Source organism: Cupressus sempervirens, chromosome 10, assembly GCF_028749045.1.
Source record: "Cupressus sempervirens isolate cs-2001-9-10 chromosome 10, ASM2874904v1, whole genome shotgun sequence".
NCBI lineage: Eukaryota > Viridiplantae > Streptophyta > Pinopsida > Cupressales > Cupressaceae > Cupressus > Cupressus sempervirens.
This window is the reverse complement of record NC_143127.1, coordinates 573214436-573241324: the sequence shown is the minus strand read 5'-3', so window position 1 is coordinate 573241324 and position 26889 is coordinate 573214436. Positions and strand designations below refer to the sequence as shown.

The following is a 26889-nucleotide window of genomic DNA, read 5'->3' as shown; positions in this document are numbered from 1 at the left end:
AAACCACGCGAAAGGAAACTCGTAGCCGAAGAGAAGGCCCATGAAAATAAGCAAGCGAACGAGGGAAGGAAGTAAGAAAACGATGAAGCAGAAGCAGTGAACACACAGACGCCCACACGATCATAGATCACAGAAGCCATGGATGAATAGGTGCGGAGGAGTGAGGATTGTGTCGGGGAAGAATGTCACAAGGAAGAAAGTCGCGACAGAGGTCATTGTGGATAAGGGAAGAGAACTCAACTTTTCAAAACACTGGTTGAATTTCTGACAGCGGAGAACATGTTAGAGGAAAACAAAATGCTTGTGCCAAAAATGTACACTAAGAAAAGTGCACTCCTCTAAACCCTTCTATCCAAGGTTTTCCATAGATTGGAAAGCTTGAGATGCCGGCTTAGAGCTCCTTGGTCATGGAGTGCGAGAGGCAAACAAATGAGCACAAAAGAAGCTCTCAGCCGAGCTTTAGAAACACAACCCTTGCTAGTAAACCATGAGATGGGAGATTCTTTGAGCAAGAGCAAGAATGCTAGCGTCAAAGAACTCTTGTGTATGCAATGTAAGAATGAGAGTAAACTAAGATGAAATGCACAATGCAACTAAGCTAAGCAAATGAAGGTGTTACATCCATTCTAATTAGACTATGTGAGCTAAGCTATTGTAAAAGAACTACATCAACATGCAACTATGCTAAAATGCTACATGCTAAAATGCCATGGATGAGAGAATGTAGAGAAGAAATAGAAGTTCTCCACAAGCATAAGTCTTCAATCCTGCAGCATAACGGTAGCAAAAGAGTGGATGTAAGAATGAGACAAGAAACAAGAAGCAAGAAGCAAGAAGCTCTCCACAAGCAAGAAGGTCTTCAAATCCTGCAGTATAATATTAGCAAAAAATCTAATCCTAACCTTCAATAGAAGGGTTTGTCTTTGTTAGCAATCCAATCCTAACCTTGTTGTAGACCATTTGGTATTGTTCCTAGCACCATTTTAAACCATTTTGAAGTCCGAAATTGAAGTTGCAGACCCAAATCTGAGGCATCCAAAAACATGCGATTATAATGGATTGTGGGAAACTACTATATTCATACCCTGATTTGGAAAACATCAGTTCCTGCATTCCACATATCTAGGTGACTATGCCATAACTATCTGTACCTGCTAACTACCTCTTCAACTACGTTTTTCATATATTGATAATGTTTTTACAGTTCTTACAGCCCCATAAAGTAAAACCTGCATGCATTTTCAATTAGTTCAAGCAAGGATAAATTAATTAACAGACTATCCCGCTCTCTTTCTCTCAGAATTTTATTATTTATTTGGTCCATGCAAAATACACCCAAGAACTCATTATGCTACATAATTTGGGCTGCCAATGAATTGGAAGCAGTTGTGCATTATTTATTGTTGAGGTATTTGATAGTTCTCTATCAGGCTCTGAATGTCTCTTGTATACTTCAATTTAGAATACACATTTATCTTATTAACTAAATTCAGATTTAAGATCCCGTAACCATTAGGAAAATATATTTTGACATCCAATAGTTCGTACTGATGTTTAATTAAGAATGAACATTGTTGATTACTGCATCTGGCCTTCATATGAACAAAAGTAAGACTTAGAGTTGTATAAGATCACATAATTTGCTTCATTTCTTTCATTTAATTTTATTGTAAAGGGGCCAAGATAGAACTGTAAATGCTTCTGGGAGCTCCATAATGCATAATATCGGAAACCATGCTAGAGGAGGATTCTTTTTGTATCAAAGATGTCATCAAGATATCTTAGGATAAAATTTATCCAACCTTGGCATTGAACATGTGTCATGTTGTTTCTTCACTTCATGACATTGTAGTGCCTTTCTTTTAAAACCATGAAAACATGACATAGTGGTTTTGACAGTCCTTGGGATTCTTCCTGCTTATTCTGTGTGATTTGATAACTTTGTTCTTGGTTGTTTATTCATTTATGTTTGGACATTAATGGAGTTGTATGTGAACTTAATATAGATTTGTGGTGTCCTTTTAGGTTTTTCTTATTGCTGAGTATAAATATGTTCATTAGCATGCATAATATCATAAATTAGTGCATCCCTGATAATGCTTTTAGGTTTGAGTCGGATAGGGTTGTAGAAGAGGCATGTATTGGATGTTATTTAGCTATACATTTCATGTGCTGAATTTAGCTATCTTTAAATAGTGGATATGCTTTATCACTTTTTTGCCTTTTCAGTTTGAAGTATTGCTGCCACCACTTCATTCCTTTATCTTGGAAGTTGAGCGAGAAGATGTTCGAGGAGGATGCCTTTTGAATTTACTCCACAAGAAATGTCACTGTGGTGTGCCTGAGTTACAAGCATGCATGCAGAGGTATTCTTCAATCTCATAGAATCTAAGTGACACTGTTCACATTCTTTACAAGGTATATGTAATATGCATAGATTCTTTGTCCATAAGCTGTACTTATACATATGGTACGTATTTGCTTTAGCTTTTATTAGAGAATAACTGTCGGGTAGTTGAAACAACCATTTCTGAGTTGTGTGCCATTGAACTGCTCATGATGGGGAATCCAAACTTGTTTTGAAGTTTCCCTTTGTAAAATAAGACACACATTATCTTGCTAAAACAGGTCCATTTCATTTTCATGTTTTAATCAAAGTAAAAGTCATCTTTAGGGAGATCAAATGCTATGGTTCAGATCAGAATTGTTGTTATATGATATATGATTGGAAAATGATAAAATTTGGAGGGGGAGAGGGTGGTGGTTGTAGGAAAAAGGGTCAAAGGGGGCGAATTTGGTTAGGTGTGAAGGCCATGGATATTAAGTTTAAATAGGTGAGGTAACAAAAGATAGGTTGGGTAAAAGTGTTACAGTTGTTAAATTCCTGCAGGTTTAAAATCATTGTAGAAATGAAATTTAATACTCAATATTTTTGATATTGCTCATTCTGAAAATTAGAAACTACGTGTGATGCATCCATGTCAAGGGTGTTCCAAGGTCATCAGATTTTGGGCTATTGTTTATTGATTTTGTCAATGACCCAATAGAAAATGAAATTTATAGTTGACTGTTGACCTATGCTAGATGATATGCTTATCACTCTATTAGAAAGATCATCTGCTACTTGGTTGAAGTGTCTTTTTCTGTTGGGCATATGATTACCGCAAAAGACTAGAATTTTGTTGATATGAGAAATGAGTTTTCTCATTTTAATTTGGGTAGGGTTCCTTTCTTAGCAGTGGTGAGGTGCTAGAGTGTAATTTTGGTTTTCCCCTCCATTATTAAATTTTAGTTTTGTGTTTCGTACTTGGGGAAACCCCCTTATACAAAGCAAGGAGTTCAATAATGTTAGTAGTTTCATGACATATAAATTACTGATAACTCAAAACAGGAAAGTGTGGGAGGTAAAAACTCTCTTTAAATCTTAGCTTGAAAATTCGAACTCAGACTTGACTTAGCAACCCAAAATTTGACTTGGACTGGGGACTTGGCCCAAAAAAATCTTATAATTACACAGAAAAAATGACTGCATTTAAAGCACACAAAAGACTAATTTCAGAGTATCAATTTATCATAATTTAAATATTACATGTCACATGACCCTCAAAACCTGAAATTTCAGTTATTGTCTGTTATGTAGATGCTAGAAGTATTTAAGCTTAGGAATCAGAAGTCTTGGATCAGGTGTCGACTTAGCAGTCTCCAAAACTCAGCTAGACTTGGTTTGAGAGTCCAGTTGACTCGGAAAAGCCAGCTCAGAGATTCGTGAGTTTGGGGAATTTTGTTGAGTACTCTCAGAGTCTTCAAACTATCCTTCAAATAATATGGGAAAGAAACCTAAGAGGTTTAACTAACCTTAGATACTAAGCGATAGAAAAACTATACGATTATCAACACTGTCCACTTCTGTCCCATCTTTTTGCCTTGGCCATGAGCACAAGATTGGTAACGACTATTGTCTCACATGTGAGATTTTATGGATTTTATGACTGAACGTCAAGTTGTTAAAAATTGCATCTCACGACACCACACTTGTTACAAGTAGAAAATGATAAATGGATGAACATAAGATTTCAAAAGGAATAGTCAATTTACATACAGACCACATGATTTCCCATCTCTATAATTGAAAAGCTACATAGTATAGAAAGTGACAACCTGGATAGACATATGAGATAAATGTAAATCTTGATGCTATATCCTCTTTCAATTCAATTCATGAAAGCACAAACACAATAATTGCAGACATAAGAAATCTAGAATAAAAAACATTTTTAGCAGCATGTAGTGTCCCACCCTATTCTGGAACACTAGACAACTGTAGAACTGAAAATATCTTGCTTGTTTCCTATATTATTTTGTTTGGTTGATTTTATCTTTCAGAACTAGATAGAAGTTGCAGAAGGGTTCAGTTTCTGTGTTTGCAATGTTTTTAAGTTGATAATAAAGAAAAACAATATTTATGCAATAGATAACAGTTCTGAAATAAGATCAAATATTATGTAATCTGTGAACTTAAATTTTAGATTCCTCTATAGTTTCAAACTTACAAAATATGCTGCAAAAGAAAATGACCTAGTTCAGAAACAGGTCTTACAAATTAATTTGAAGCAGTTGCCTCTAAAGCTGTATGGGAGAACTTCCCTATCAGCTGTTATGTAGGTCTGAAAACAAGCTAGCAGCGACTTAGGAAGCTCTGAAAACACCAAATAGACAGCCACACAGCTCACTCGAAATACTATTTGTAGCTCTTTCAAATCTGCCCTTTCCAACTTGAAATTCCTCTCAACAAGACAGTCTGATTTGGGTGTTCTAGAATTGCAACTGGGGACACCAATGTCTAGGTGACTTGGCCTAGAATCAATTTGCAATGTGCATTAAGGGATCTGTACAGTCTGATCAGAATCTGATTTTTTTCTGTTATTGAGTCTTTAACCTCTGAAAATGATGAAACTCCTGCTCCAGACTATTGGGAATAAAGAAACTGTTGTGAACCAACATTGAACAGCAATATGTGAGGCTTCTCTGACTCCAAATGGAGCCAAGAAGGGTGCAGCTTGACAAACAAGCTGATCGTTCAGAAATAACCAGCAAAAAATTTGCAAAAAATGATCTTGTTATTGCTGAAGTGAAACCCTTGAAGTAAAATTTCCTCGTACACTCTTGGTAGATCTTTCACAATTGCATGTGTGATGACCTGTGAAGGTTTTTGTCTGCACAAGCTGCTCCAAACCCTAAAAAGACTTCAAGTTGCCTTTATAAGCCTCCTTCCATTTCTACACTCTAAGTAGGCTTTTCTCCTTTTCCCAACCCCTCTTTAGGATTTCTCACTTAAATCTTATTTAATTCTATTTTAAAATAATTTTCTACTTATTGGAGTGGCACCCAAGTTAAGTGACTTCTTTTTTTATTATAAAGTCACTTTTTGCTTTCTCCTCAAAAGGTGCCCAACTCATAGCTCCTCATTCTCTCTCCAAACTCATAGAGTGTGCTTTTTTTTAGAGAGTATTACTTAAGCTGAAGAATTGTTCTAAGTTGGCAACTTAAAATATTACAAAGTAGTAATTCATACCTCCCATTTTGTTCTAACAAGCTATTTGAAACCACAGGTAACCAACCAATTCATGTATCCTCTATCCATCATGTTAGTCTATGAGAACTTGGTGATAAACTAACCGTAATTAATTGATGCAGATTAGGAAGGGAACATTACCCAACATTAGTGTGCCATCAACTATCAGTAAGAATTTATGTGTTTCAAACATTCATTTATAAGTTTATCTTTACAAATGTTTATAAGAGAGTATTGGGGTGCTCATCGGAAAACATTTCCATTAATATAATAAGCTATTTGCCTGTTATTAGGATATTGTAATGTTTCTTTAGTGGTCATCTTAGTTAGTCTTTTGTTTATTAGGTAGTTACTATTTTTTGTCTTTAGTTCACAATTGTTTCATAAGAGAAACGTTGTCTTTGTAAATCTATATAAGGAGCTTTCATTTCTTGTTTAAAACAACAATATCAATTTACCATAACCATCTATGGCCTATAATACCTTCATTACCATTGTTTATATCTGTTGTTTTAAACAGTTTGGCCTATCAAAAAGTAGAGACCAATTTTTAATCCATCAAGGCCTTTGCAAGCCAAGTAAAAATGGTGATATACTAGTCTTATATTAGCTAGTATAGGAAGAAAACTACTTTAGAAACTATTTCCATGTTCGAGACATTTCAATACCCTCTTTTGTGCATGCAAAAATGGCTTAATTAATACCAACTAGTTGCTAATATAGTACTTAATTGTTATTTAGCTTTCAATTCGAATTGGCATGTAATCCCACCAACAATATCCACCCACTAAATTACCCCATCTTTCTACTGCATTCAAGTTCCCCTCCATTATTCCATGTTGCCCCCATTTAGTTGGAATGCCTACATGATTGCCACTGGAAGCTAGAAAATTCAAAGCTTTTGTAATTTCTTGTTGCACCTTGCCAAACACAATTTTCTCTTCTATGAGCTTAAGCAAGATGATTGAGCCACAAAACCTCTGGGAGCCCATTTTAGTGGGTGACCAACATCTTTTAAATATTCTTAGCCATGCCTTTGCAAAAGGAATGCACCTCTTGCAGTTAATGGTATGTTTTGACTATCTCTTTTGGAACCAAGAGAACATTTGCTATTTTTAAATTAGATTGCTACATTTGTTGAAGTTGACGGAGGGTAAGGCATTTGAACTCACCATTATAGGTTTCTGGTGAGAACAAACAAAAGTCCACGGGCTCTCATCTAGTATAGCCATTGAGAGATTGGTAATGAAATCAAGTCTAGTGCTTCCTTTTGATTGTTGTTGATAGTTATCATTGATTCTTTTTGCACCTAGAAGCTTCCTAGGAAACCTTATTACAATTTTTTCCTTATATCCAAAAAAGGGCACAAAGGCTTTTGTGTGCTACATGGCATCATGTATTAATCAACCCAACATTCTTTTTATAAATTTATTTTTCAATTGTAATACAACCATAAAATGCCGATAAGGATAGTTAGCTATCATAAGGTGCTAATAAACATTTTGAAGTGTTGATATGAAATCTGAGTGATACATTGATATGTGCAACTTCACAATCAGCTCCCACTACCATGTATAGTGATTGATTGAATATAACTACATAATAGCCTAGAATCGCAAAGTGAAAGGATAACAACAAGTCTAGAAGTCTATATTACCAGATTCACATCTTAGAGGTTCAAACCAGCCTCGTATTTGCTCCAGTTTGGATGTGCTTCCAAGCTTGTGGATTTAGATGGATGCCCACCAAGCACATCCACGGGCTTGATGCATATCCTAGACACATTTAGAGTGCATCTGTAGCCCCATGCAACTTTTTGGCATAAAAACACAAATTAAAGTATTTTTTTTAAAATCCTTTTTTTCCTATACTTACTTGGGTACTTCAGCATTAGGTCTTCTCTTTAGCCACAAATTTGTAAGGGCTATGGTTCTCTAGTTTTATTGCTTGGGGACCCTCACTTTCAGATTTGGATTGGGCTTCTACAAAAAGGATTCAGGTTCTTCTCTGACCATCATCAGATGTAAGCAGACAATCTCTCATCACATCATTCTTGCCTAGTTTGGGGCCTATCCGTTTAGATTTGAGGCCATCTTCGATTTGGTTTGGTTTTTCCACCGCCTCCGGGTGTTTTTCAACTCTTGTGAAGGTCTTAGTTGGTATCCCTTCTTCACCCTTTGTTTATTGGAGTCTATTGCTATCTTGGCCCCTCCGGGCATGCTCGTGGTTTGTTTGCGGAGGGTAGTGCTCCTCTCGGTTCCATTGCTATCAAGATTGATTGCCTCCCTCTTTTCTAGTACTCCCTTTCTCCCCCCTTCCCCCTCACTTCCTCCCTCATAGGAAGGAGATGAACAAGTGCATTAGAGAAAACATCTATAGACAGTTCATCCATACTAACTTGTATGGGGTCCGTTGCCCTAAGATGGCATTTTATGCAACACACTTTTTGGAGATCTGTGACAAAATCATTGTCCGCCCCTAGTGTCTATCTCATCATTAGTCATACTCCCTCAAGATCACTATTGGTTCCTTTAGAGTTGGGTCTTACTAGCTCCGCATTGAGACTGATCATCAACTACAAAGAGAGGATAAGTATTTGACAACTTTGCATCATTGGAGAGCTAGAGATTGAGGATTATTTCATTTTTCGTTGTCCTATTTACTATGAGATTAGTGGGAGAGTTTACTGCCTCTTTTAGGAGTCTCAGAATCTCTCTACCTTCTTTGGATACACAAATCAATGATACCTTGCCTTCTACATCTAGGAGGTTGCTAGACTTTGGCACCATAGGCTTCATTTTCAGGCCCCTTCGCTGCCATGCTCACACTCTAGCTGACTTATGATCTCCTTCACAGGTCTCCCTTTGGATTACGGTACTAAGTCATAGTTTGGCCCCTCCTCAGACTTTTCTAGATCAGTTAAACTGTGCAAAGGCTCTTCTCAGCATTAGCATACTTCATCCACCAGGACTCCCCAGAGGCGGTGGTTCCTCTTGCCACCCTAGAGACATTCCAAGGACACTCATTGCTTCTCATCCTACCCTTTGGTTTGCATGTTCTTTCAGGAGGCTATGAGCTCCTAGGTGCAGGGTGGTTCCTCTACAAGGTTCTGCTCCACTCCTTTGGTCGTTGTTCTCCTTGCTTTTGTTTTTTTCTCTGCTGTGTTTCTAGTTTTCTAAGATACTGTTTGGTATCCTTGCTGTGGGCTGGTCCTTGTTATACTCTTGATAGTCCCTTTGGCCTATTTTGTGGTTACTTGTTGGACATCAATACAATTATCTATCTTCCCTCAAAACTTTAACAGGGCCCTTTATAAGGCCTTTCAACCTCAAAATATATCATTTTGTTTGCATTTTTGCTCTCATCTCATTTTGTCTCCATTTTGGCATTTCAAATGATAGGTGGTTTTTTGTGAAGGTGATCATTTATGGCATGCCAAATAGCTGCCACAAAGGAGACTTAAGTGTCTAAGGTAAGCATTTGACCTCATTCATTAGACTTTTAGAGATTATTTTGAAAGTTTGTGATGATATTTTTCAAGTTTTGAAAAGATGTGTACCACCTAATTGTGAAGAGGAAATTTGTAGAGGCCTCATTGAAACCAATTATAGATGCATGGATTGAATCTGGTGTTTCTATTGATGGATTACAAAAATTGTCTATTGATATATATTGTCCTGGTATCCTCCAAAGGGATAATATTTTTGAGGGCGGTTGATTGTGAAGGGGAAGTCAAAGATGTTGAGTGCGTCTCCAGGATCCTCATTGACTTTGTAAAGATGGTGGGTCATGAGAATGTGATCCAAGCAATTATGGACAAATGCAAAAAATGTAGGGCTGTAGGTGCTTTGGCTGAGACAAGATACGAGCACATTTTTTGGACAATATGCACTATACACTCCCTCAACCTAGTGATGCAAGCAATTAGCACCCAAATAGAGTGGGTGAAAGAAATATACCTAGAGGATGAGTAGATCCAAATGATTGTGACAAACCCCCATATGTCACGAGCAATTTTCAGAACTTTCTGAAGATGGGAATGTTTGAAGCTAAATTAATTTTAGTTGTCATGTTCAATATCAATATGTATATAAATTTGTAATACTGTTTTGTGTTATTTACATATATTTAATGTGTTATTGACTTACTATTAATACTGTTGATACCAATATGGTAAAGAATGTTGCCAACAGTCTACGAATATATAATTTATAGTACTATCATCACATTCATCCTAATAATGGAAATAAAATACAAGTGGCAAAATATATCTTTATTGATTGTACCAATTGAGTTACATACCAATAGTGATGTTCACCAATATTACCATATCCTTTCTATTCCCACTTAGCGCTTGGATTGGTTACTAATGCCAACTGATGTGATGATTGGTACAGAACTTACCTAATAACTACTCAATTAATTCTTTATGAAATTAACCTCTACATTATCCCCGCCCCCCCCCAAAAAAAAAAAAGAAAAAAGAAAAAAACGAAGTTTTTTCTATATGACTAACAAGCTCAGGAAGAGGGAGAGAGGACGTCCCAGGAGCTGAAGTAGAAATTGAAGCTCCAACTGGAGTGGCCGAGGTTGTGAGACAGGCCAATTGTTGCTTGAGTAGTTGCATATCTTGTTCTGCTGCAAGTTGTTTAGTATGTGCGCCTTGTAGGAGCTTGAGTGCATTCATTCTATCTTTGTCTACTGTTGCTAGCTGCTTTGTCTATGCAGTCTGTTGTTCCCTAACCTTTGTTTCCAACCTTTCAACTTGTTCTGTCAGAATTACTCGATCATCTTTAGTCTTTGCCAATTCACAACTGACTTTCTGTAAGTCAATAATGGCTCAAAAAGTCCTTCCATTTAAGATAAAATAGAAGTCAATGGCCCGTGTGACTATACTAGTGGTGATGCTTGCCATTGTTGAGACTGTACTTCCATCTCCTCAATAGGGAAGCCTTGGGCTGCAAATGTCCACTTAAAGTTTTTGTGGCTCCCCATCCTCATGAAATGTAAGAGGGACTCGACTTGAGAGACTATGGTAGTCATATCTGCCTCCTTGGCTTTCTGCCTGATTTCCTATGTTCCCTTAGTTATGATTTCCAATTCTGCCAAGATTCTTTGAGTGGTTCGTCCCAAGGTGGGGATATGTTTTCTCCTCCTGCATCAAGTTGGCTCTCTTCCTCTATAGCTATCAGCTCTACCTGAATGTCTTCAGTCTCCTTGTGTGGCTAAAGGGATCATTCCTCCAGTGTAGTAGTGTGGGTTCTCCGAGCAAATGTAGGGATGGCGGTGGTATATTTTCCACTCCCAATTGAAATTGTGCCAACAATACTCGCCTCACTTCCTCCTTTGTGTCTTCCACTTGAATTTCCTTCTTGTCTCTCCTATTCTTATTGGGAAGAAGGGGCATTAATAGGTGGTTCTATTATGCAATTCTTCTATTTCTGGGTTCCTCCACTGGTGGTTTGTTCTACGGTTGCTTATATCCCTGGGTTACTCTTCCCTGTGAGTCCTTTGATGTAATCGTTGCAATGTCTATTGCCTTCTTTGTTCCCTTAATTCGGCTTCTCTGTGTTCTTCTATTGCTACCAACCTTTGTGCGAGTAGCCTTGGAAGACTCTTGAGGAGATTATACATAGTCTTATAAACTGTGATTTTGACACGTATCATATCGGGGGGAAAGCCCTTTGCTCTGCTTCCCACCGGACGTATTTATCAATTGCTATGTCCCATGCCTGTACGGGGTCTTGTGTCAATTGATCCTCCCTTGTTACTTCTCTTTATTGTCGCTGTTGGTTATCACTATTCACTGGTCAAAAGGTGAACCCGTTATGTTTCCATCTTCCTCCCACCTTCGCGACCTTGGGTTCGTACTTAGGCAATGATGCCAAAAATGTTGATACCAATATGGTATAGAATGTTGCCAACAATGTACGAATATATAATTTACAATACTATCATCACATTCATCCTAATAATGGAAATAAAACACAAGTGGCAAAATATATCTTTGTTGATTGTACCAAATGAGTTACATACTAGTATTGATGTTCACCAATATTACCATACACTTTCAATTCCCGCTGTGGGCTACATACAACACTCAGATTGGTTACTAATACCAATTAACATGATGATTGGTACAAAACTTACCGAATAACGACTTAATTAATTCATTACAAAATTAACCTTTACAAATACAATCCTAAGTTTCTAACACCCAGTTCACATCTCATACAATTGTTTTGAGATGACTGTTGATGGTCTACGAGGCATTGGATCAAATTATAATTATAAACTAATGGGCTAAATAGAAACTGTTAGATTTAGAGAGGGCCCAAAAAGTCAAGTCATTGGCCTTGGATGACAATTGGTGAATTCGTGTGGAATATGTATTGGATTTTGTCGAGCCTATCATAAGTATGCTCCCAATTGCCAATACAAATGCACCATGTTTGGGGATGTCTATGATAGCATGGATACGATGTTGGAGAAAATAGAAGTGGTAATAAAAAAAAGTGAACGACGCCAAAGGAACCATTTTCAAAAGGATGGAAACAATCCTTTTTCATTGTTGGAACAAGATGATCACACTATTGTACCTCCTTGAATAGGCTTTTTTAGGTACTATAGCAATTTTGTACATTCTTTGCTAGAGAAATCACCATACAAAGATTCTGAAGTTGTTAATGGGTACAAACTAGCATTTAGTAGACTCTTCCAGGATCTAGAAGTGGAGAGAAATGTTAGGTGAGATTTTGAATTGTTTATCTCAGGACAAAAATCTATCTTCTTGTGTTAATGACCAATCCAAAATGGATGGTAGTACATGGTGGTATGTCCATGATGAAGATTATATGTACTCTTGTGAGGTTTTTACACCATCACGACTTTGCAAATGAGGACACCCTTCTGTTGCCTTAGTAGTTGGTAATTTTGTGGTTTTGTCAATAGTTTAGCAACTTTCTGGCCTAGAGTGTCTAGCTCTAGAGTGATTTTGGATTCTTTAGAGAAGTCTAATTTGAGTCTACCTTGGTTAGTGAGATGCAGATAAAACGGAGTTAAATGTCAGTTTGAAAGTTCAAGCAAGGTTAGGATGAAGGCCTTAAAATCAAGGTGCAGTTTTCGAAATTGAGCAAAAGCGAGCCTAAAAATGACGAGTTACACTATTTTTTCTTAGCAAAATCAAATTTTGGCTCCTTGCTCATAATTTACATGTTGATCAAAATTAAGGGCACAGGAATTAAAGCTTGCATCCAAAATGATGTGCGTAAAGAGGTTTTACGTTTGAAAAGTGGGGAAATTTGGTGAAAACCCAGACATTATCTTGGAACAAAGTAAAGAAATTGATTTCCATAACCACATGTTTTTGGAGTATAAAGTTAGAAGTTGTTGCCAAAAACACAACCTTGCCAAAAGGCATGTACAACTATGCTAGAAGCTGTGTACAAATATGCCAAAAGCGATGTAAAACTATGTCGAAATTGATGTATAAGTCGTCAAAATGTCAAAAGCAATGTACAACCATGTCAAAAACCATGTATTACTTGCTCAATGGTGTAAAACTGAGCCAAAAATGGTGTAAAAATTGTCTTAAATAGTGTACAACTCAATAAGTGGTGCACACCTCCTAAAAAAACCATGTATAATTGCTCAAAAACTATGTGCAACCACTTCCAATGTTTAACGTGTGAGCAAGAATGCCCAATGTGGTGCAATATCCAAGTTGGTTAACTTGAAGAATATCAAGATCTAGGCAAGTTAAAAGTGCAAACTGCGAACTTATCAAGGAAAATCAGATTTCAAAACTGTGAAATTGCAGATTTGTTGAAATTGGAAATTATGTTTTGATTTTGTCTCACATTTGTTGTCATGAATTTAACACAAACCATCTTTGGTTTTGCAAGATGACAAGGAAAAAGGTGCTTGAAAGCAAAGTGTACTAAGGACCAGACCAAATTCAAAGAGAAATAAAAAAACCTATGAATGGATAGCCATTCATCAAAGAGGACAAACAAGGAGGTGGCTTGAGATCAAGGACAAGTTGAAGATTCAAGTTCAAGTCATGAAGTAAAATCGAGGCATCAGCAAAATTTCATGTACAAGCAAGTTCAACATCATGCCAAAAGAAAAATCCAAGTTTGCCCATGTCCAAAAACATTCAATCTCATCATGTCAAGTGTACAAGTGGAGTTCACATAAGGCTTCCACCTAACCTATTTTTTTATCAGTCAAAGTATTGTAATTTTTCATCGGCCCATGTGGTAGCATCTTCATGTAATTGAACAAGATTATAATGCTTGTAGCTATTAGCTGGATTAAGGGATTATTGGAGAAATCTTGGTGCTTGATCTTGAATTGATCTTAGCCTTTCATTGTAATTGAACAACTATAAAATGCCAAGGCCTTCTTATTTGTAACTCATTAGATTAGTTTTAGAATAGAGTAGGAGAAGACTTGGAGAAATTGTTGCCACAATCCTATCAAAGTAATTGCTAATTCATTGTTGGTCTTCATGGTGGATTACTTCCTTTGCTTTAGAGTATTGCATGGTTTCTACATTTCCTCCCTTAAGATTAGGATATCATTTCATGTTAACTAGTAGTGTTTAGTTGAATGGAAGATATTTTGGATGCATCTATGCTAAACTCGCTTATCCCAAACCACTAGCTACTTGGTGATTGTTAGTACTCTTTGCGTGGTTGAATGACTGTAATGTTCCCTTTTTGTAAGCATCAGAGTTTGTTTAGTTTAGCCTATTAGTGACCTTCGTAGGCTAATCAATTGGTTAGAAGGTCTCAATTGCCACAGCCATAGGCCAATGCCCACTTTAATGGGTGGTGATGTTCTTGGATGCTTTTTGTTGGAGCCAGCTTGGCAACTTACTATTTATAGTAAGTTATTATGGAAGAGTTAGGTTTCCTGTTCATAGCAGGGCACTTGAACATTTGGTTGCGTTGACAAAGCTCATTTTCAGAGACTTACTATTTATAGTAGGTCAGTTTTGTGCAATTGCTATTTTTAGCAAGGCACTTGGTTATCTGGCATTTGTAATGTACATCTGGATTTATAGTTGATCCCTTGGAGAAGTTTTTATTGCCTAAGTTCACAAATATTTTATTATTAATAAAGTCATATTTTATTTTTTAAATTCCTAATATAAATTAATAAAGTGAATGGTCTTAAGTTGTTTTTAAGTGCCATTGATGGTTATAATATTAATTAATATGTTGGCACCAATTTATGTGGATGGAGGAATTAAATATTATTATTTCAAATGCCATTATCAAGGATGTGCATGAAGTTATGAGAAGTCTGTAGTTATAAAAGCCATGAATGGGAATCGAACTTGATCCTATGCATTGTTGATTATTGAATGTGTCCCAAGGGTTTTCAGACTGAAGAACCTGAAAAATTGTAAATTCTCAGCATTTAACACAATTGGTTATATAAACCAGTGAAATGTGCCTCATGCGATGGTCTTAAGTGAAGGCCATGATTAGAACTAAGGGTGAGTGATTTAGAGTGAGATTCCAGCATTTAATCTCAGGAGTTCTTGCAGATACAAAGGCATCTCAGTAACGGCAGCTCACAGTTTCTTGATAAGATGCGATTGGGTTTTGCCGGCTGCTGCAGTTTCCTTGAAGATTCGGCATCATTTCTTTGAGGCCGAAATAAATTTATAAGGGCCTGCGTTTGTTTATAGAAGACTTGGTTTATTCAAGGGGTGCCACCATTTCTTATTCCATTCTAGACGTCAATGAATTCTCCTTCCACAGAGAGCTGCAACAAATTTTTCAGGGAATTCAAAAAACATTTCAAATTCAGATTTTCTTCAGGTTCCTTATCTAATTGAATAACTGTTGATGCATTGAAAAATTATCATTGTAAATCGCCTGAATTAGTCATGGAGGAATAAGAAATCACTCCAAATGTTTGATGTAATGTCATAATTGAACTGCTATTAATTTGTATATTAGTTTCATGCCAAGTGTTTGGCAAATTGTCTGTGAGGTGTAAGTGGTGGCTTCTGCATGTTGTGACGATATAAATGTTGACAAATTTCTATGCATAGCATTTGCAGTTTTGTATCGTGTTTTGTGATTTAAGAACTCAGAGAAATTTCATCTTGAACCTTGCATACTAACTGTTTGACAAAAAATATCATTGAGCCATAACAGAAATCAGCTATAGAACTTTCAGGGTTTTTTACAGTGGTATCCTAATGACATATACTGCTGGGCATAGTATTGTAGTCCTTTTTTTGAGCCTGTGCCTGAAGGTTTATAGGCAGCCGAGCATATTGATATACCTCGCCATGCATTGTAATATGTACTGTCAGCAATGTTGGAGTTAGTTGAGTCCAGCATCAAAATATGGGTTATAAGTATTTTTGGTTAATGAACCATACTCAAGTAATGTTATTCGATGTTAGTGCAGAAATTAGTTTCAGATTAATAGTCTTTCTTAGGATTTTAAATCCATGCATATGTATGATTAATCTATAAATGAATGAATAAAAGTTGGAAAATCAATCCCTAAACAACTTGAAACTGTGCACTCAAGCCATCAAGTAAACCGATCGACAAATTACTCAGTGGGAAAAAATGAAAAAAATATAGTTAAAATCTACAGGGGATCTTAGATTGATCAAATCATTATCAATTTGATTCCTTTAAACCTATCGGTTTTAACATATGATTTCTCAAAGGCCTCCCATGCCTCGTTAGGTGTTTTGCATGATTCAATATGAATTCTAAATTAAAAGAGTCTAATGATCATTTGCATCCTAGTGTTTTCCCACAATTGATCTCCCACATTGCCTTTGCGGTAGCATTACTAGGTTCAGAAATGGTTTCTTGTAGAAATCCTAGATAGCCCTTTCCCTCGAGATAATTCCATACTAATTTTCTCCATGAAGCATAATTGTATGAACAAGTTTATGAGACTTGAAGAGGGTGATTTATGGGTACTATGCTGGTGGTCTGACATTTTCTTTTGTTTTCCCCCTGTTGCTGGATTTGCACATGGTTCTTCAATATAGTTTGCAACTTGTCATTTTCTAACCATATATGTTTGTAACTTGTATCTACAAAATCTCTATATCTTATTTCTAGAACCTGTCTCACACACACATGTTGAATTTCCTATTGTGCATAACAAAATTCTCATCTTTTATGTTAGGGAGTTTAGAAGACCCTTTGAATGCATTGAATTATTCATAGTGAATTTTCAAGAATCATTTTTTAAGAATGCAGGAATTTTGTGTCCAGTGCAAGAGAAACAAAACAAAACAAAACAATGTTATGTTCCTGAGTGACTGAGTAGATCAGCAACGGTCAATAGTACAGCTTCTTATAATAGCAAGAAGTGGGGTTAGATAAACTCTGATATTGTTTTAGGCAAAGAAGAACTCTTGTAAGGAAAATTTTGGTAAAAGGAGTGCTATTTGCCATGCTGTAAATTGACTATGGAAATAGTCTGAAACTTTGAACAAATTTAAATAAAAGAAATTCCTATTGAAAGTTTGGATCTTGGTTGTTTTTCTACATTACTAACACATTAGATTGGCTTTCAGACTTCTTTGGCATGGACATCAGGTTATGTATCGACAACTGGCTGCTTGGATGGTCTACGGTATCCTTCAAGATCAGCATGAAGAATTTTTCATAAGAAGGTAAATTTTTTTGGTACTCCTATCTAACGCCTTTTGTTCTATAGTCTGTGTAAATGTAATTTAGTGAGACTAAATCATTATTAATATTCAAAATGGAGAATCTTTTTTTGGCATGTATATTGTTGCTGCTACTCTTTTAGACACATTTTTGTTTGACAATCTGTACAAATGTAGTTGTTGTAAGAAAAAAATACTAATCATAATCAATATGAAGAATTTTTCTGAGTGAAAAATCATTGTTGATACTCATATGGTAAGGCATTTTTGTCTTGTTGCATGTGTTTTATATTTTATCATCTCTGGGAAACTAATTCTAATAACACCAGATCAGATCCTTGTCAGATAAGAAAAAATAAAGAAAATAGAACATTTGTTCTGCCCAAAACAATGAAATTTATATATAGAGCATTTTAAAGTGTACTACATAAATGTTTTCATTCAAGGTTTGGAAATCTAGTCTTCTGAAAATTTTAAGATCTTTTGTAATCATTGATGTTGTATGATTTGTGGATGGTTATTTTACTTGTGGGTTACAAAGAATGCCAAGATAATATAAGATAAGATAAGATAATAATATTAATGTCCAACGAAAGACCACCAAAAGGTCTATGGGACTGGAAGGTTACAACCAGAAAGTAGAAAACAGCAGGAGCACCAAACATTGTTCGAGAAAAGCATACAATAGAAGCAAAGAAGAAGAAGAGAGACGAATGAGACACAAAGAGAGAGGCCAAGACAATGACTAGGAGTCCTTTCTTGGTGAAAAGAAATCAGTCACAAAAGGATATGATTGCGAGTGGATAGGAGCTCTAATATGTCTTTGCGAGCTCATAGAGGAGTGCCGCTGATGTAAGAACTCGGCATGGGGTCTAACAGACCTAGAATGACCAAAAGAACTGGAAGAACTAGACGGCCTTTTCACATCATGCAATGGCGATAAGGGTGTGAAAAAAGCAGTAATGAGCCGAGTCAAAGTATGCTGGTGAGGAAGGAGTGATTGTAAAGTGCTATCACAAAGCAGGGTGGCCTCCTGATGATAGAGTGCAAGACATTGCTGGTCACAATAACTAAAGAAGTCAGAAAGAGAAAACCAATCTTGGAATAGATAGTATAATCTCCCTTTGATCTCATAATAGATAGGGCAACGGAAGATAAAGCGAGACTTTGTCTCGACCTCAGCTAAAGAACATAGCTTACAGATCTGCTCTCCACTGTCAATATGATGGTCTGTCTGAGCCCGAAGACGATGAGAACCAACTTTGAAGGACCCTAGAGAGATACATAGGGCATGAGACCACCGTCGAGATAGGTAACTAGGACAAACAAGAGAAAAGGGCTGAATCTGTTAAATTAGTTGAATAAATAAAGGTGATTAATTCAATTAATTTTGGATGAGAGTAAATTTTATTTAAATAGTTGAAATTTATTTTATCAGCATTAGAGAAATGATTGAATAGAAAAATTAATGGTAGAAGTGGTTAAGCGAGGTGGATCCGGTGGGATGATGTTGGAAATGCAAGAGTTCATTTTAAGTGTTTCCATTTTGTCGCTCTTTGAGATGACATAATATTTAGGAGAAATGCCATTTCAAAGCAGATAAGTATAGACAGTGAGATAGACCATGTGCTAGAGTTCACCCAGTCCTTTGGAATAAATCTTGTTTGGGAATGGGTCAAAGATGCCCTTAAGAGAGTAGGTTAGGACTGAATGGCCTCTCAAGAAGATAACCAGGTTTGATAGGATGAGGAATGGATGAGATGGGTTTGAAGAGATGGAAGGGGTTGGCATTTTGATGAATTTAGGAGGTAGGGAAATGAAGAAATGTTTCTAATAAAGTGGATGAGATGTAAAAGAGTCATGCAAAGGAACATAATGGGTGTTGGTGAATATATGATGGGAATAATGATAATGATGATCAATTTTGACAAGGGCGTTTGAAATTGGATGCAAAAACATGTTGAAATGTGGTGAGCAACCTAGATTTGTTATAGCACATGATGTTATGCATTTAGGCATAAGAAGTGTAGCAATGGTGCACTATGATTTGATACACCATGATGTCAACTAATCATGAAGTGCACCAACGAGTGCCTCGCACATGTAGTCCATGAAAGAAATTCACACAGGCAAGCCTCCACAAAGGATGGAAAGGAAATGTGAATTGGATTTTGCCCTTTGTCAAATTGAAAGTCAATGATTGGGAAAAATGTAGCGATTTATAACTAAACATGATCTACAACTTAGCTCTACGAAGGATGCAACTAATGGATGCTTGTGGTTATGCTTTGAGATGGTTGGATTGGACGTGGATGCTAAGAAGGGGATCACAATATGGAAGTATGGATGGTAATGTATGATGGGAGTAAATGTTGGAGGTGACTTCCTAGCTCATTGTTGCACTGGAATTATATGCCCCTGCTTGATATATGCCACACATATATATGTGATGCTTGGACACATTAAAGGATTTCTCAATACATGTTTCAAGATCTTGTCCACTTCCATATTAAAGTCAAAAGCGAGAATGATGATAGGCATGATGACATGGAAATGTGGATATGATGAATGATATGGATGATTGACTAATTATAATGGAGGATGGAAGAAGGATGCCCCAAGTATATGCTACACAGACACATGATTCCCTCAAATGATGTAGATGATTGGCTAATTATTATGACTTCAGTACACTTACACATGATTCCCTCAAATGAGTTTTATCATTGCAATTGCTTAAGGTGCTATATGATTTTTTTTTCATTGTTGAATGGTTCAATGATGCTTTTTTCTCTTAAAAGTTTTGATTTTTTGATTTTTCGGAAGTTGGGTTGAAGCATTTGTTCCCATGGTAAGTTGATAATAACCCATTTTCAGTAATTGCTTTCTTGTGATTCATGTTGCTAGTGTTGTGCTTGACGGATATTGCTGCGAGCTTTGGTGATTGCTAGGTCGACTTTTCCCTAGATGTTGCCAAGGGAAATGGTGTGAAATTTGGTCGGATGGAGGATGTGTGGTGATTTTGTGAAGGGTTGGATAAAAGGATGTAATGATGGAGGTATGTGGGATCTTGAATTGGAATAGATTGATAGCTGGGATTATGGATATGTAGGCATAAATCTCATGGGCTGACAAGAATCGAAACCAAGTAGTTCAACCACCATCTACTTTGAAATCAGCTCTTTGTTGGATGTGATGATAGCTTTTGGATGTTTGAATTTTGGGAGTCATTGGCTTCAGTCGTCATGGATGTTTATATTGTTGGATGGTGGCACTTTGGACTTAGGATCAAGTATCCATATTGCTAGATTGTGGAAGCCAAATGAGTTGTCTTCTTTTTGTGCTTATATATTTGGATTGCAGGGATTTTGGATTGTTAGGTTTTGGGGTCCAAGTAGATTCCAAAATTTTGAATTGTGGATTGTTGACATTGAGCTTAGATTCGTCGATTATTTTTTCCTTTCGAGGTTTTTGCATTTTAAGATTGGATTTTGGAACCTAATAATTTTTTGGATTTTAGAAAAAACTAATGCAAAAGTACTAACTATTTTTGATCTCCAAACTTGTCTTACAGTGCAAGGAAAGAGCATTTGTGCAATTAGATTTTCGGGGATAAAAAGTGATTAAGGGATGCTTTTGTTTTTTGAGATCCCCTTTGTATTTTCCTTTGTAGAATTGCTAGCACAAATTCACCATAATTTTTTTAAGTTAATGAACAAAACCTAAAAGCTTTTTTGATCACCAAGATTTTGATGTGGGCAAGGTGAGAGCATAAGGAAATTAGTTGTATCTGGTGGCAAGAGTCTTGATGACAAATAGAGTCATACTAACAAAGCATAAAACGTAATTTATTAATCAAGAATTATAGGTAATGAGATGCAGATTCAATTATTCCCAAATTGACAATTAACAATTAGAAGTATATGTAACATACTAGTTTTGACTACTAGATAATAACCAAATAATTAGAAATTCATGAAAATTAAATTTCTTGTTTTCATAATAGAAGTAATTGCCATCCTTTTCACATGAGAGTATTAACTAACCCATACTAACCTAAGAAAATTTGGCAAAAATTCTTGTGAGCAAAGGAGAACATAATAACAATGTAACTAAAACAACTACCTTCCATTTTCTATGAACATGAAAAGTAAGCTTCACGTGCTATCTTGATAATAGTTACCTACTACTATTCACATGAAGCTGAATCTAGCTAATTCCATTTCGGTACTCATGCATTATAAGACCTCAAATAAGAATGAAACTCTAAATATCATAGAAGATAACTAACATCTTAATATTATGCAACAAAATAACAAAATATCAATCAATCTATAAACTCTGTACTTGCTGCCCCATTCCTGTTTTCTTTTATAGCTTTTGTCCTACACGGGCGAAAGAGTATCATCAAGGGTTTTCGCCACCCAACCTTGGATCTTTTGATCGTGACCTAACAGTCACCCGCACAACTTCCACCGAGAAGTAGCCCAATCCTTCCCAAGGGCATGTGAACACAACTTCAATTTGTCATCCAAGATTTGGTGTAGAATCCACAATCGTCGAGCTAGACATCCTAAAGACATCCTTGCCTTCTAGGAAACCTTCCTAGCCAAATGTTGCACTACTGGTCCCAACAATTGACATATTCTACCAGTAGCATAGTACCAACTTGGCCAAGGTTTTGAAAAGTACAAGCACATACCCTATGTGGTCAATGTCACCACCAAACTTGTATATTGAGTCCTTAAGACTCATTAGTGCCTCTACAATCAGTTTAGGACTTGATGTCCATTCTAGGAAAAACAAATGGTTTGTTGACCCAAGTGTGATACACATTGGCATAAGAAAAACCTTTATTGTTCCCAATGTTAACAACCAATCTAGTAGTCCCTTCCCAATAGTTTACTGCTGTTAAAAAAATTTAAAATATGATTGAAAAATGAAATCTTATCTTTCTTTTCCTTTCTTAGGATAGATATGGAATCCTTCCAAAATCTCTGTCATATTTTCCTATCTTTCTATATGACCTAATCATTCAAGGTTTGATTAGTAACATTCCAAATAGATGAGTCCACATATTGGTTGAAGACACGCTGTCATTTATTGACGATGGTCCCAATTATCCCATACAACATGATGAGATGAACTGACAAGTTTGTCATTTCAGCTATAAGTAAATGACTAATCGCTTCATGATTATTGGGGAAAATCTTGATGCAATTATGGTTAAGCTCATTGATAGATGGTTAGGGTGCTTTTGACCTCCATGCATTGATAATAAAAGGACATAGATACCAAGAGATTTCAGAATCGATAAGCAATTTATATTTTCTATATAGATGCTTAGTCGATAAGTAGACTTACAATAGGATTACTAATTCATATGTAACATGCAAACTCTCAGTGGTGTGCAGATTCCCATAGTCTTGTAATGTCCCCAATTTTAATAAAGTATTTTAATTATATTAATCAAGTAATTTAATATTTAATATTTATTAAAGGGGCCCAAATAATAAATTTGTAAGAATTTGCCTTATGGAAAAATAACACCAAGATCAAGAAGCTCAAGCACCAACACAATATGGACCAATAATGGATGATTATAATAACAATAATGAGAATGAATATCATATAAATACACACTAGAAGTGCCTATATATAAAGGCATCTAGAATGACTAGGAGTCAGCAAAGTGATAAGCCTCACAACTAAGCACATGTCCACCAAGAGTGGATTATCCTCCATTGAGCACAGGAGTTTGTGCGATGATGAGAGGATAAGTTTACATAGGTGTATCTCGTAAAGAGATGTTGTAGACACCATGTGCTCAATTGGAGTACAAACAACTGTGTTGTCAACATGACAACTTAGATGAATATGCAAACTCTTGTGTTGTCAACAAGACAACTCATATGACTACGCATACTCCTAGGTATCTATATGACAACTAATATGATAATGCATTAACCTAAGTAAACTTAAGTAAAGTGTAATAATAATTAATTATTTACACTAACACTCCCCCTTAAGTGCAACTTAAGGGAATGCACAACAAGCAAACAATAAACCGACGACTACTAAGCTGCTATGAATACTGTGGGCTCCTGTTTTTAAGCGCATATGCCCTTTGACATACGACGAATGTGGGATTAAACATGCCACACTCATCGCTCCACCCTCGATGCTCAACGCAACTCCACCATTGGTGTTCCCCGTCGACTCTTCCTTCTTCGCCAGTGCTAAAACACAACCGTTGTGGCCGCCACATCAGAGTCCCCGCAACGTAAACATCACACCATAACATGTCGGCGACACATCTGCTTCCACGGAGACTCGGCCACGACAACATCCACGCAATCCGCCACATCAACGCCCCCGAATGGAGACTGCTCTATTAGTTGCTACGTAGCGACACGTTAGCATCCCTGTCATGGCCACGTAATCAACATAGTTAGCTGCCACGTAGTGACACGTCAACATCCGGCCGTACTGCGACATAAGAAATCTGTACAGTACGGATTGTACAGTTAGTTGATCGGGCCCCTTTTTTTGTTGACGTCATCGATACACGAACCTAAATTTGACAGCCGTTTGACCGTCACAAGCAGGCCAAATCGCATTGCTGAGACGACCATTTGAACATCAAATTTAACATAGTATTTTCCTCATGTCATCAGGCAAACCCCTCACCATATGCAATTTTGATTTGATAGTCCAACTTTGGGAGGCCATATCTTACTCATCTGAACTCCAAATTAGATATAGTTTTTTTGATTTAGGCTAGGATTTCCTGAATTTTTTAGTGGTGTTGTTATTTTCTGGTTTTGGTGTACGGATTTGTCAAAAGAATCAGTTTTTGGTTACTGTACTTGTCCAATCCTGCATTTTGCAACTTCAACTACTCCGTACGGGCTCATCTAGACACATATTCAGGTTCCGTTTTTTTTGAAAGTGCATACTTTTTCATCTACTTTCCAAAATCTGCAATCAGATTATAGGCTTGTGTGGATAGAAATTCCACTTTTAGAAATAGTTTCTTTTTTGCATTGTATTGCTTTGATCCAACTTCAAAATTGTTGTATATCTGAGCTACATTGCTAAGTATTAGATTTGAACTCCAAGAGGAGGTTGTAAACAACAAAATCAAAAGTCCACTTAGGCCCTAAATTGGCAAGTGGCTATTGTAATCGCACTAAGTATAAAGTGCCTAAAGCATTCATTTTGGGGGGGGGGGTTCTTTGAGTGAGTGAAAAGGGGGGGTGTGTCTTGTGTTCTTTCGTCTCCTTGATATTGATATTGTGCTGTTTCTTTTGCATTATGGGTTCATTTTCTAAGTTAACACCACATAATTATGCTACTTGGAATGAAAAGACAAAGGAACCATTAGTTGAAAAAGGTTTACTACGTTATATAACTGGTGCAGCAAAGAAACCCGATGATGATGCTGACGAGTCTCGTAAAGAAGATTGGGCATCAAAACAAGAAATGGCCTTAGGAACCTTGTTAAAGAATATCTCAGATCTTGTCAAATATCACATCAGGAACATTACCTATCCAATAGAAGTTTGGGATAAACTTGAAGCTTTGTATGGGATAGTAGATGAAGATATGGCCTACACCATTGAGGACAATCTTCTCAAATTGGATCCTAGGAATTTTGACACCATCAAAGATTATCTTACCCAAGTAGACATGTATAGGGCACAACTTAAGGATTGTGGTGAACCCATAAAGGATGGAAAGTTGATCAAACATGTGATGACTCATCTTCCTCCTGAATATGCCACTTTTGTTTCAAGTTATAATACTCACAAGTTAACAATGGGAAGTGCCTTCACTAAGCCTTCATTCGAGGCATTTTTCAGGAATGTTGGTCTTAGAACATGAAAAGTTAGAGAGTATGGGAATTCTCCAATCTTCCAAGACCAAAGCCTTCGTAGCTAATGAAGGGAATCAAGGTGGTAAAAATTCCAACAAGAAGCAAAAGCAGTGGAATGCTAAGCCACAAGATGACACACAACAATCTTCCTCTACACATCAATCTACCTCCTCGCATCAATCTTCCTCACAACAAGGCAAGTCTCTCTCCAAAAATAATAAGGGGAACAACTTCAACAAAAGGGAGAAGAAAACTTGTGCCTATTGTAAGAAGAATGGTCATGATGAACATGAGCGTAAGGATAGCAAAATTGATGAGTTGCTAAACTTAATGAGGAAACATAAAATTGATGTGCCAAATGCCTGTAAGGATAAGGAATCTTCATCTACTTCAAAAGGTAAGAGACAAGCTTTGGTAGCAGGTATAAACAATTCTGAGGAATGGGTTCTTGATTCAGGAGCTACACATCATATGGGTGCTTCAAAGGAGTTTTCCTCTTTGAAACCATCACATCTACCTTACATCTATGTGGGAAATGACACACAAGTGGAAGTTGAAGGAAAAGGGAATGTTGAGTTGGACAATGGAGTTTTCAAGGATGTTCTTCATGTTCCCAACCTTAGCACCAAACTCCTTTCAATCTACCAAATAACTCATTATGGATGTGGCAACAAAGTGAAGTTCCTTCTTGATTCAGTTGTGGTGAAAAATCTAAAGGATGATTCTATGGTGGTAATTGGAAAGGCTAATCATGATACAAGACTTCATTCTTTTTCTCATTTTGTGCCTAAGTCCACTTCCCTTGCCTTGTTGACCCACTCAAATTCACAAAGTAAACTATGGCATGAGAGGTTTGGACATTTCAATTACCGCTACCTTCAACAACTTAGCAAGAAAGATATGGTCATAGGTCTACCCCAATTCAAGTATTTAGAGGGTGTATGTACAGGTTGTGAAGCAGGCAAGCATCCTGAAGAGAAGTTTGACAAGGGGAAGTCTTGGAGAGCTACTGTTGTTCTTGAATCGGTTCATAGTGATGTAGCTGGCCCATTTCCAGTGCCATCATTTGGAAAGGCTCGCTATGTTCTCACATTATTGATGACTTTTTACACTACACTTGGGTCTTCTTTCTATCTCATAAGAGTGAAGTGTTTGATAAGTTTATCACCTTTAAAGCTCAAGTTGAGAAGCAATCAGGGAAAGCCATCAAGATTCTTCGAACAGATAATGGAAGGGAATATTTGAACTCAAGGCTCATAGACTTTTGTACTCATGAGGGTATTGATCTTCAACATTTAGTTGCATACACTCCCCAACAAAATGGTGTTGCTGAAAGGAAGAATAGAACCCTTAATGAGATGACCACTTGTATGCTATAACATAAGTCTCTAGATCAAGTTTTTTGGGCAGAAGCTATGTGTTGTGTAGATTACATCCATAACATAAGTCCCCATAAGGCCTTGGATGGAATTACACATTTTGAGGCTTGGTGTGGAAGAATACCAAGTGTAAAACACTTTAAAGTTTTTGGTTGTCTAGCATGGGCAAGGATACAAAAATGGAAGGCATTGGAACCTCAAAGTAAACCTTGTATATTTGTTGGATATTCTGACCACCTTAAGGCATACAAACTCATGGATCCATAGACACATGAAATTTTCTTTGAGAGGAGTGTTCACTTTGAAGAAAGTTGTCCAAGTTTGGCTCCTTCAACTCCTCCTTCCTCCTTCATGGAAAATGATGATAGTGATGATAGTGACTTGGAAG

General features: G+C 36.7%; 1 protein-coding gene across 2 annotated transcripts in view; it reads left to right on the top strand.

Moving 5' to 3' along the window:
• Positions 1-26889, top strand: part of GCP4 (GAMMA-TUBULIN COMPLEX PROTEIN 4) — a 220743-nt gene that overhangs the window by 78521 nt on the left and 115333 nt on the right. For both annotated transcript variants that reach the window (XR_016356680.1, XM_089803100.1), the window contains exons 3-4: positions 2230-2366; positions 17148-17246. Coding sequence is in view for 1 of the 2 variants with exons in the window: in XM_089803100.1 (XP_089659226.1) it covers positions 2230-2366; positions 17148-17246 (236 nt within the window). In the remaining variant the exon portion in view is untranslated. The remainder of the gene's footprint in view (positions 1-2229; positions 2367-17147; positions 17247-26889) is intronic.